The sequence below is a fragment of the Aythya marila genome (assembly GCF_965140915.1).
Source record: "Aythya marila genome assembly, chromosome: Z".
NCBI classification, from domain to species: Eukaryota; Metazoa; Chordata; class Aves; order Anseriformes; family Anatidae; genus Aythya; species Aythya marila.
Window position 1 is genome coordinate 20931996 of NC_139080.1, and position 12872 is coordinate 20944867.

The window sequence follows — 12872 nt, forward strand, 5'->3', positions numbered from 1 at the left end:
AATTTCCTCAAGCAGTTAATCAATCTTATGTGGAAAGATGGGCTAGGAAGAAACACTGAATCAGAATATCCTGATTTGGACAGGACACACAAGGATCATCAGGTCCAGCTCCTGGCTCCACACAGGACCACCCAAGAATCACACCTTAAACCGTATTCGTTGTAACATTTCTCAGTATTTTTTCTTATAATATTCACATCTTAGTTTCTTCTTCTATCTTACTAATTGAAGGAAGTTAAAAAAAAAGCTGCACAATTTTTACTGTATTTAATTCACAAAAAGGAAAAAGAATAGTAGGTACAATATCTCTTTGTTGTTCATACCTAAATGTTAGAACTAAAGTGCTTTTTTCAATGTTTAAATTGATATTAGTCATTTGCATTTCTGTAGACTATCCACATAAAAATACACTAAAATTTTCAATAGAAGAGTTGAAAACATAAATCAGTTGGCATTCTAATAATAATAATAATAATAATAATAATAAATAAAAATAACCAAAACAAGAAATTATAACTCAGGACTCTTGGTCCTTGGCTCTCTCCACTGAGACTCTTCAGGGGGGTCTGTCCAGTGGGACTGGTACTGTTTAATATCTTTATAAGTGACATAGACAGTGGAATTGAGTGCACCCTCAGCAAGTTTTCGGATGACAACCAAGATGAGTGGTGCAGCTGATACCATTGAAGGAAGGGATGCTACCCAAAGGGACCTGGACAAGCTAGAAAAGTGGGCCTACATGAACTTTATAAGGTTCAACAAGTTCAAGTGCAAGGTGCTGCACCTGGGTTGTGGAAATCCCAGACATGAGCACAGACTGAGGAAAGAACTCATTGAGAGCAGCTCTGCAGAGAACGACATGGAGGCTCTGGTGGATGAAAAGCCTGACATGAGCCAGCAGTGTGTGCTTGCAGCCCAGAAGGCCAACTGCATCCTTGGCTGCATCAAAATAGGTGTGAACAGCAGATGGAGGGAACGGATTGTCCCCTTCTACTCTTCCCTTCATGAGGCTCCACTTGGAGTGCTGCGTCCAGGTCTGGGGCCCCGAGCACTAGAAGGACATGGACCTGTTAGAGTGGGTCCAAAGGAGGGCCATGAGGATGATCAGAGTGCTGGAGCACCTCTCCTACGAAGACAGGCTGAGGGAGCTGGGGCTGTTCAGCCTGGAGAAGAGAAGCTCTGGGGTGACCTCATTGCAACTTTTTCAATACTTAAAGGGGGCTCGTAAGAGAGATGGAGAATGACTTTTTGCTTGAGCAGATAATGACAGGACAAGGGGAATGGTTTTAAACTAACAGAGGAAAGGCTTACATGAGATTTTAGAAGGAAATTCTTCACTCAGAGGACAGCACGGCACTGGAACAAGTTGCGAAGAGAAGTTCTGTATGCCCCATCCCTGGAGGTGTTCAAGGCCAGGTTGGACGAGGCCTTAATCTAGTGGTTGGCATCCCTGCCCATGGTGGGGGCATTGGAACTACGTAATCTTTAAGGTCACTCCAAACTCAAGCTGTTCTGTGGACTCTCTGGATTGAAACAACCAAATGACAGCAGCCACTTTGAGATCTGTCTCAAAGTCAGAATCTTCTAGCTTAAGTATTCCAGCTAAAAAAAAAAAAATCCTCCCAGTGAAAACAACAACAAAAAATGAAGTAGCCAACTTTTAGGGAAAAGGGTCCATAAGCATTCTATACTAATGATTTGAGAAATTTGGGAGGACACCTGAAATGTATTTGTATTTGCTTCTAGCATTTGCACTTAATCCTACTTGCATATTCAACCCCCCAAGAGTAAAAACCAAACTTCATATAGTTATCAAGTATTTAAAGCTAGTTTACGGAGAAGTACTCATGTTTCATATCTGCTGGTGTATGGTTCTTTGTCTCTTCATAAAAGTCAGGTATCCACCAAAACCTTTATTTGTCAATAAAAATTCCTGCTATAATCAGGAATAATAAACTGGGACATCAGGGGAGAGGAAGCATATATACGAATTTGGGTGGAGAGGTGTAGAAAAAACGGAGCCATACAAGCATACGGAGGTTATTTTTTGCGTACATTTTCCCCCAGTGTGGTGGCAGATTCAATATAGTCACCTGCTGTTAGTGCAGGCTTCTTTATATATTTCTATGTCTAGCCAAAGAGAAGGGTGAAGGTGGCATTAACAAGGAGAAGGGGAAAAAAAAAGTTCAAAAGGACTAGCTAGCAGGGGAAATAAAAGGACTGTGGTATGAGCACATTACCTTCACATGCATTTGTCTGCTGGTGTCTTAAAATCATTTTAAGAATACCTCTAGATAGGGTATGAGAATAAAGAAAACTGAGCAAAATAAATCTGGACCTTAGATAACAAGATAGGATCATGCTATTCAATGCCAAAAAAAAAAAAAAAAAAAAAAAAAAAAGTAGAACAGCCAATGAAACAAGTCAATGAACTAACAGGCACAGAAAAACAAGAAACAGTGACCCAGCTGGTCGTAGTAGAGTGAACAAACTGTATTATCTACTTTGGTAATGGTGATTTGAAGACAGAAAGATGTTTGTATATAAAGTACTGAAAACAAGTTGGCAAATATGGGTAGCATGGGGATAGAAAAGTGCTTTCATTTAAATGCCTACAGGGAATGTTTTTTGCTCTGTTCTGAAACTAAGCAGCAGAATTAAAACTGACAGGCATAAAAGGTGGGTCTGTGTGAACCTCATGAAGTTCAACAAGGTCACGCACCTGGCTGGGGCAATCGCAAGCACAAATACAGGCTGAGCAGAGAATTAGCTGACAGCAGCCCAGAGGAGCATTTAGGGGTGTCAGTTGATGAAAAATTCACCGTGAGTGGGCAATGTGAGCCTGCAGCCCAGAAAGCCACCTGTCCTGGTCTGCATCAAAAGGAGTGCAGTCAGCAGGTGGAGGGAGGTGATTGTCCCCCTCTGATCTGCTTTTGTGAGACCCCGCCTGAAGCACTACATTCAGCTCTAGGTCCATGTAAGAAGGACATGGACCTATTGGAGCGAGCCTGGAGGAGGGCCACAAGGATGAATGAGAGGGCTGGAGTGGCTCTCCTATGAGGTAGAGGTTGAGGGAGTTGGGACTGTTCAGCCTGGAGAAGAGAAGGCTCCGGGGAGACCTTAGAGAGGCTTTCCAGTACCTAAAGGGGTTCTGCAAGAAAGTTGGGGAGAGACTCTTTGGAAGGACTATAGGAATTGCACAAGAGCTCTAAACTAAAAGAGGGAAGATTTAGATTAGATATTCAGAAGAAATTTGTTACTCAGAGTGTGGTGAGGCACTGGCACAGGTTGCCCAGAGAAGCTGTGGATGCCCCATCCCTGGAAGCGCTCAATGCCACACTGGATGTGTGGCAATGTGGTCTGGTGGGAGGTGTCCCTGCCCATGGCAGGGGGTTGGAGCTGGGTGACCTTTAAGGTCCCTTCTAAGCCAAACCTTTCTGTGATTCTTTGAAAAGATTTCTAAGACAGAGATAAAAATTATTTTCCTGATAGCAATGACAGACCATCTTATCATGACTAGCTAAAATCCCATGGTAATTGACCTATTACTGTGTCTTTCTTTCAATTTAAATATTAAGATCAGTAAATATAATTGTCTCCTATATTAAAACAGGCCATAGAAAGCACTGGAGCAACAGAGGAAATTTTCTTCCTGTTTGGTTGCAATGCAAATACAGAGAGATAGAAAATTTTGACATGTTCTAAGACTCCCCGGGAGAGATTCCACAAAAACATAAAGGAGAGCTGCAAGAAAGCCAGACAGTCAGTTAGTGAAACACTCTGATATGGACACGTGTCCTGTAAATAGTACAATGGCAACTAAATTCTACAAACAGTCACTGTGTGTCAAGTTTTTCATTACTGTCTGAAGCATTTTCAGCTATGCTTACAAATAATGAACTTCAAGTAAACGATCAATCTTCAAGTAGACCCAGGCTTCTTCATATATATATATATATATATATATATATATTTATATTTGTATTTATATATATATTTAATTTTAATGAACAAAAATAAGAGAACTCTGGAAAACAAAATGCTCAAAAAGTCTTCAATGTGATTAAGCAGCTATATCCTTTATGAAAATCAATAAACAGCTGAAGTTGTAATGACAGTTGCGCAATAAGTGATCTTTTAAAATCAAATGTAAGTAAAATTATAACTGAAGATCCTTGAAAACTTACTAATGTGTTTTCTCCAGTGGAGCTGTTCCAGAGTCTCATCCGATCATCTGTACCAATGGTCAACAGATGAAGCCCATCACTCATATAGCATAAACCATTAACTCTCCCATTGTGAGCTGTATTTGCTGTCAGGAAAAAAGAGTTGGTTCAGATTTCCACAGAAGAATTTCTGTTTTGTATACACATTTAAAAGTATGGTACTTAAAGTACTGTTTAAATGGTAATGTATAAGTAAATTAATAATTTAACTCTTGGTTTATAAAAGCATGACTCTCTCCATGGTCACTTAATTTAAAAGAAAAACAATAATAAACAGCTGGTATATACAACAGTTCATTGCAAATATTGCTCATAGCTTAATAGAAATGCATTCCATTGATTTCACCTGGCAAAACTGCATATTCTTAAGTAGGATAAAGTGCTAAAATCCAGCTCCATTCTACCACAGCACAGCTATGGTGCCCACAAATTAACTCACTGAGAAATAGATACGGTATCTCTGTCTGCATTGTACAGCAGTGCACAATTTTATTCTTCGTAACCTCTTAGGTTAAGAAGAATAAAAAAGCAATATCTGTTTTCCAACAATATTAACCACTAGGAATTATGCTACAAAAATCCCTTTATTCAGAACCACAATATACGGTTTCTACTTTGTGAGTTAATTCCACTTACTATGTATTTTTAACTCAGAGCAGAGACTGTTCAAGTAATTTTTTGGCTTTCCACAATTAAATATCTTTGGTCCAAAGTTGATACAGAGTTAAATTTATGAACTATAATCTATGATACTGAATCTTTCCCTTTAATTTAGTTTGCTTTTAGGAATAGAAATGTGACCTGAAGCAATACAAATAAGTTAATGTTGTAAGCTAATAAAAATTGATACTAGGCACCATGTAATGTACTGAAAGAAGTGTTATTTAATTTTACAGGAAGCTAAATTATACTATCATAAATCTAAACCCTGTTATATACCCTATAGGACATAATTAAGTAACATAATTGATTTTATAGCACCACATCTGAGTCAAAATATTCTAGTGGCTTGCATTGGAATCAAGATTAATTTAAATAGGAAAAGGAATGTTCTTTTTGTGGGTTTTGTTTGTTTTGTCTTGCATTTAAGAAAGGGTAATTAACCACTGGAACAGCTCACAAGGTATGAAGTGATTGTTAATTTTATGAAACCTAATCTATATCAGCAATGAATTCTTCTGCTCATAAAATGGATGTCAAGTTTTCCCGTTTTAAAGGAAAAATCATTTAGAACAGACAAAATACTGTTGTCAAGGAGATGTCTCTAAACGATAACCCCAACCACAAACACAGTCTCTCTAACAGATGTACCCTAAAAAATTCAGTCGAATGTGTTATGCAGTAGTTAACAGCTGGGTGACCATTACTGTCCTTGTATTCAACATGTAGGAAATGTAAGAAAGCTAGTTACAAATGGATTACTACCAGTTATGGTCTGTTTTACCTGCCTCAGAAGATGCTTTGGTCTTTTCTCCATTGTGCTGATCAAGCGTAGTTAGACATCCAGATGCTCTCCTCACATCCCATAATTTTACTTTACTGTCAGCACTAAGAAAAACAAACTTCACTGATGTATGCATTAGGGAAAATGCTTTCACCCAGGTCGATATCTGACTTTAGCCAACCCACCTGGCACTCACCCTGGTCCAACAACTACTCTGAACTACTCATCATGCACTCACATTCAAGCCAATAGGATTTCACGAAGAGATTTTAAGACAGACTTCAGACTTTTGTTTATATGAATTAATAAATACAGTTGGTATCCTTTAAGCACCCAAGTTAAGAGTGAAACAGTTGCCTGGGAACTCAGGCAACTGCTTTTGCTATTGCAGCAATATAGTGTCTCTGGTACACAAGCTACCTACGTGTAGGCTGGCTAAGTCACATGCTCAGTTATCATACAGCACAATGACTGAAAAAACAGCGTGACAGCTGGCTTCTGTAAGAATGTACTGGGCCTGTCTACATTGTCACACTGGCACAAGGAGGGAAAAAACAAGTTTAACTGTATCTTTACCAGCAAAAAAAAAAAAACAAAAAAAAACAACTATGCTAACTGTTGCATAAGTTCCTGCACAGATTCAGACAGCAACACTGCAGACAGTGCACTTTGTTTGGCACCTTGATTTGAGCACTCCACTAGTGTGCTTCATGTGTACCACAAGACTCCGAAGTATATGTGAGAAAAATTCATAGAAAAGGCCATTTTCCATGCACTAAGTGCACGTGTTTAGATGTGTTCACTAAAATGATTTGCAGTTCCCCTCAACTTAACCATCCTCTTCGATTAAAACAACCAAAAACATAGATCACTTTGCACCCCAGATAAACAAAGACAACTGCAAGGATGGTATAACCAAACTGCTTCTTAGATAAGCCATCATCTACCTGAAGTAAAACATGCCTGTTCCTGTGCATTCTCAAGTTAGATCTGCACATTAATAGTGAAAACATATATAGTAGACATATACTGACTGATCAAAACAAAAACGACCATCTGTCAGATTATTCCACATCTCTTCTGCACCTGACAAAGCTAATATTCAGTTCTTTTAATGTAAAAGCAAGCTCTTCTGTGCTCCCCTCCACTAGACTGGTTCTGTTTGCTTCCAAGAGGTATTCCAACTGAATAAGGCAACACATTACTCCGCTGCAAACAGATATTGTAGGACCATAAATAGAGGTCATTGAGGTTTGAGCTTATCATAAAGTGAGCAACCAATTGCAGGTAGTTCACTGAAATATTCTTGACAAGGGCATATAAAGAGATTTCTTATTACAAAAGCCTGTCATCCAGTTTTGATGATGCAGTGTCTATTGGCTAATCTTTTCAAACCATTTCTAATGAGAAAGAAAGAGCTTATCTTCTCTAGTGCCTGAAACTGAAGAGAATGGAAAACATCCAGAAAATAACTCTTCTCTGACCATTCCAGTCTCCTGGAAGAACTATAGAAGTGCCCAGCATCATGTAGAGAATTTTAAAACATATTTCATAAGCAAGTCACATAAATATATATATACAGTATATAGCATAATATATTTTCCTTCCCTGAAGTGATGATAGGCAAACATACAATTGCCTAGGAAAATTGTTATATTGGATAAATATGATCAGTCTAGATTCTCTTTTTATTTTAGCAGTACTGGTCAGTTTCTCCTCTGTATTTTCATTACTTCAGTGTTGACAAGTCTTATCCATATTTGTCTTGGCAGGCAGAAAGACTGCATTATGTTATTAGGAAACAGTAGTCCAATAATAGTAGTAAATCAAGAAATGAAGCCAGGAGAAACATATTTAACATGCAATTATCATAAGGCAACATAACAAGATAGGTAGATGCAGTTTATAGTTGCATGACTTTGAAGCAAAATGCTTCAGATGTCAACAAATCAATATTTAATAAATATCAAAAATCGCTACTATTTGTGTGATGGAAAGACAAGGCAACAGTTTTTCATTTGCTAAAGCAAAATCACACAAAAATTTTCCCAACTCTTTTGAGCCTTCTAAAAGCACAGCAGCACAAAACAAGGGCATGTAACCCTGTCATTTAAATGAATTGTACAGACTTGAATTCTGTAATTGAATTATTCAGATTTCACTCTCAGCTTAAAAAAAACAAACAACACCAGCCATTTCTCTCTATAATTCGAAAGAAAAAAACTTGCCATTCAAAAACTGAGTAGTGCCAGAAAAATCAACTCTAACTGTTTCAAAAGCTATAGGAAAGCCAAGAATATCTTTTACATTGCAAATGGCTAGGATAAAAAAAATGCTCTGCAATTATCAAAATACAATACATACTGACTGAATTACTGAAGCTGGGAATTATTTCAGCTAACCTACCTGTGCTATTTGACATAACTGACCATGATTAACCAGGATGGTATTGTGAGCTGAACATGTGTTACTTTGTTAACAAACAGATTAGCAACATGCTTACCATTAAACAGTATGAAGTGATCATCTCTATAGTGCTATATAATTTGCCTGTAACTTTAAATGCTACTACTATTTTCAAAACTCTGTACCATCTTCCTATAAAATAAGCATAATTTGGATAGCTCTTCAGGCTGCTTTTCTGGAGTAAGATCTACAAAAACGAAAAAAAGTTAAAGCAAACAATGAAGACTAACTTTCAAAGTGCATTTGAATTGTAAAGTGCATGCACAATGAATACATCAAATTTTGCCATTAGACATTTTTATTGTATGTAACAGCAGAGCAGTATCTCTACCTTGCTGTTGCCAAAATATATTCATGACGTGGGGACCAAGACACTGCCAGTACTTCTTGCCTGTGACCTACAAACAGTAAGAGAAAGCTTATATTATATTCTAGGAAAAGATTTATACACACTATTTTATATAAATGACTAAAAATAAAACAAATGATTAATTCTATAAAACACATCAATCCAGAACAATAATCTAAATTGCCTAAATTGTAACATGTATTTGGATTTTGTGAAAAAAAATATTTTGAGCTAGAGATTATTCCCCTTTCCTCTTCCTCATGTGGGACTGCAATGAGCTGAATGTGAGGCATGGAGTATTACATATGTATAACTTTTGATAACAAAGATGTTTTTATATATGCAAAATACAATATAAAACAGCACTGCTGTTGAGACTACTTTAAGTGTCATTATTAAATTTCAGCACTCATGTTCTCAAATGCAGAAGAAACATTACTTCTGTCTTTCAGCAAGTATTTACAAAATATTTAACCAAAAAAATGCTTATCCTATAAAGTTTTATTCAGCTTACCCTTAAACATTCTGCTCTTGAATTTGGTGTAACCCTTATTATGTTCTAGATATTAAGATAAATGTTGTCTTAGTGGTAACATACCCAGTGCAGCTTAGTGGTAAGAAATATATATATAAACTTTACAAATTGGAAAGTTTCAAAAACATTAAACAAATACAGACAATAGGAAGTCTGGGTCAACCTAAATGCAATGATTGTAACTAAACCTCACATAATAATATAAACACAGTCCTGAAAAATAAAGTCAAAAATACATTTTTGCTATGCAGGTTAGAGTTATGTGAACCACCTTGATTCTGGTGCATTAGTTGGCTTTCCATTACTTGACCATATGTATAAATAGTCATCCCTTAAAAAGTAAACACTAGGAAAATATGGAATTTTAGAGAAAGTTTTGAATATTACTTGCTTTTTACTACAACCTCCTAAATATACTGGGAATTTCTTATAAAACACCAAAAACCTGCTATTAAACAGTGCTTTGTAGCAAAATAACACTAGACAGTAAGGGCAAATTCTTATTAAGTACAAAAAGTAATACATTACAGAATAAGAAAAAAATATAGCTTACTAAATTAGGTAAATACAAGGGATTAGGATGGTATTCTTCTAGAGTAAGCAGTATCTTACTTTTTATTGACACCGATAAAAAAATATGCAAGCATCTCTACAGAATATTTTGTTAAAAAGAGTGACATTTTTTGTTCGTTAAAATAAAAACACCCCCCTAAACAGCATTCCCCATATTGAATTTATGTGAATACAAACACAATGCTAACACTTAACCATGTAATAATTAGTAATCACTATTGATTAGATCATGAAAGTGTCCCAACATTTGTAATAATTATTCATTAATTAATATTTGTATTCTCCAATTCATTACCACTAGACTAACACCCAGAAGAATCTTTTTCACTGTGCAACTTTCACAAATGGCACTAAATACATTAGTCATGTTACTTACAAAGAATACATTGTATACAATGTTTCTTTATAGGGCCTAGTTTACTCAAAGTAGTTATTGTTTAACATTTATGTTTCAGACTAAAAGTACCCTGCAGAATGTGAGAACAGGATCCAGACTTCAAGTCACAGAGCTGTACTTTGGGGCTTTTGGTACCAACTGTAAACAAGAGAAACAAAAGACAGCTGAAAAAATACCATAATTTGAAAGAACAACAATCTTAGCAGTAACAAAGAAGTAGAAGAAAATTTTAGTGGCTTAACTGTTCATCTAGTGAGAGTAACAAACTCTGTAACATTTACATTTTTATTGCAAGTAAATTTACTATCTAACAAGTAACATGTAGAAACTGGAGGCAAACAAGACAATACTCATACAACTTAAGAATTGAAAATACTGTCTCATCAACACCATTCAACCAACTGAAATGTTTTTTTCAACAATGTCTTTTTTATGAAGACTGAAATTATTTAAGAATGTCAGGAGGAGAAAAAGTTATGAATATTACTTGCTTTTTACTATAACCTCCTAAATACAGGGAATTTCTTAAAAAAGTGCACATACCTGCTACTAAACAGTGCTTTGTAGCAATTGGAGACATGTGATGGCTATAGACTGTTCCCTCAAAGTGAAATACATCTGCAATCTGATAATAGAAAGATTAAATTAATCGGACTGTAAATATGTTATCAGAATGGAAATCCTCACAATTAAGTATTTTTCGAGTCACAGCTACAAATAAAGCTAATACAAATACTACTATTTGCACGCTAACAATAACTCCCCTAGTTAGAAATCCAATCATGCAAACATTGCTAAGTAAGAAAGTTTGCTTACAACACTAGACAACTATGCCAGAGCTGGGAGGAGACCCAGAAGAAAGTCCAAGGAAACTGGCTGATCAGAAACATGAATTCAGAGGGTTTATGGATTATCACAAATTAAAAGTAAGCAAAGAAAAAAGAGCAAAAAAGAAAGCTGCACTATGGAGAAAAAGTCAACAAGGAGGTACTCAGCCTAGATCTAAAAGCCTCTTGTCAATGCACAAGCCTTGCATGCTAACTTACATTCCTAGAAATAATTTATATTTATAAAAACAAACAAAAAAAACACATAATTAGTCACTTTGTGTTAAAAATTAATGAAATATTATATTGGCTTTAATAATCAGTACAATGAATTTCAGGTATCATTGCTTTTGTTGTCTAAGTCTAAAATACTGAATAGGAAAAAACTAATCTTCACACTATGTTTTTTGTGTTTAGTGGAAGAACAGGTCAATCAATTACCTTCATGTGAACATTGTGTCTTGTAAGTGATGCTCACAAAACCACCTGGAAGATGAACTGAACTGTGCATTTAGGAGATTTAGCGACTGCAAACATATCTTTACACCTCACAAAAAAAAAAGTCTGTCATCCTAGGAACATAACTTATACTTTTTTAATTTTTCATTCTTTCACTGTGCATTGAAACAACATTCAAATAGCACCAGTGTAAATCCATTAATACTGGAGATCCATTAATATATGAATACTGGAAGCAAAGTAAACTGCTCCGCAAAATTCATTGTTCAACAGTTAGGTGTTAGGATTAACGAGTCAACCTAAAAGCCTACAAAAACTATGATCTTTAATAAAGTCAGTTACATTGGTTAGCATTTTCTTAGTGGTTTCTCTCATTCTCCACCAATTTTTAGAAAAAGTATCTGTAGTGTTTACAACAGAATTTTGGACTTAATGATCCAGTAAGTTCATTTCAACCCCATGTGACTGTTCTCCACATAAAACACTTTGTCCTCTTTATTTCTAAATGTCAAGAAGATCAGTCCTTCAAAAGCAGTATTTGTACCTCAGTTACTTAAAATAATTAGCCCTGCTGTATGCTGCTGTTGCTACACAACACAACTAAATAAACTGGAGAGGAGAAGAGGACGAGAGGGGAAGAAGGGGAGAGCAATCCCAGAGAATGAGCTACACCTTCTGACCAGCGGACAAATTTATGTAGCATAAATAAACTAGCTGTATTCCTGTTCACAGCAAAAACAGAAAAGAACTGTCCCAAGGGCTCCATGCTCCCATACAGTTTAAGCACTCAGGTCTTCAGAAACAGGCAGCTACACAGCAATGAATGTATGAATGCCAGAACCATGCCACCCTGATGCTGTACCCACAGTTCCAACTGTCTGTTTTTCATCCTTCTAAATGCTCACACTCCTGTCGAGCTCTGGGTGAACTGCAGATATGAAATGAGTGACATGTATAAAAAGAAGACTGAAGTAGCAGAAATTCTTACTTGTAAAGTATTAGTATCCCAAATTTTCAAGGTTTTATCAAATGAGCTGGATGTAAACATGCCAGTATCATGAGGATACCACTGGACTGTCTCCACACTGAATCTATGTACATCAGGATGGCTCCTAAAATGAAGTAAAAGATTCCAGTTGGTTCGAGTTTTGGTAATTCACTTATTATACCCAAGTTTTCAAGGCAAACTAGTTATTTTGGTATCTCAAATTTCAATCAACCAGTGTAAATTGGCTAACAGAGTCCTTATTTCAGCAATGTAGGGATCGTTTACCTTTTCAAAATATGCTATCCGTAGCATCCCTCAAAGTAAGATACTCAGTCTAAGGCATAAAAGGCATTAATGTATTTTGAAAATTTTCAATTCTTATGCTTAAAAATCTAATGTTTAATGTTAGGGCAGAATACTACAAACATCCCACTACTACATCCCTCTGGCTTAGAGCCATATCCACTGAAAAAGAAGATCACATAAATAGTTCAAAAAATTCATGATTATTAGCTAATAATTACAGCTAAACATTTATTGGAAATTCAGGTATACTAAAGTCACCAGACAGCAGTAGATTAAGTTACTGAGAGTTAATTTTTTTTTGC

The 12872-nt window shown here is 36.1% G+C and overlaps 1 protein-coding gene across 3 annotated transcripts in view; it reads right to left on the minus strand.

Moving 5' to 3' along the window:
• The window catches only part of ERCC8 (ERCC excision repair 8, CSA ubiquitin ligase complex subunit), a gene marked incomplete at its 5' end in the record, with an annotated part of 33573 nt that overhangs the window by 13798 nt on the left and 6903 nt on the right, over positions 1-12872 (minus strand). For 2 of the 3 annotated variants that reach the window (XM_082783563.1, XM_082783564.1), the window contains 6 exons: positions 4188-4312; positions 5671-5774; positions 8468-8534; positions 10060-10128; positions 10534-10615; positions 12265-12388. In XM_082783563.1, coding sequence (XP_082639689.1) covers positions 4188-4312; positions 5671-5774; positions 8468-8534; positions 10060-10128; positions 10534-10615; positions 12265-12388 — 571 coding nt within the window. Of the gene's footprint in view, positions 1-4187; positions 4313-5670; positions 5775-8467; positions 8535-10059; positions 10129-10533; positions 10616-11258; positions 11304-12264; positions 12389-12872 lie in introns of those variants that run through there. The other variant, XM_082783565.1, reaches the window with a different exon arrangement.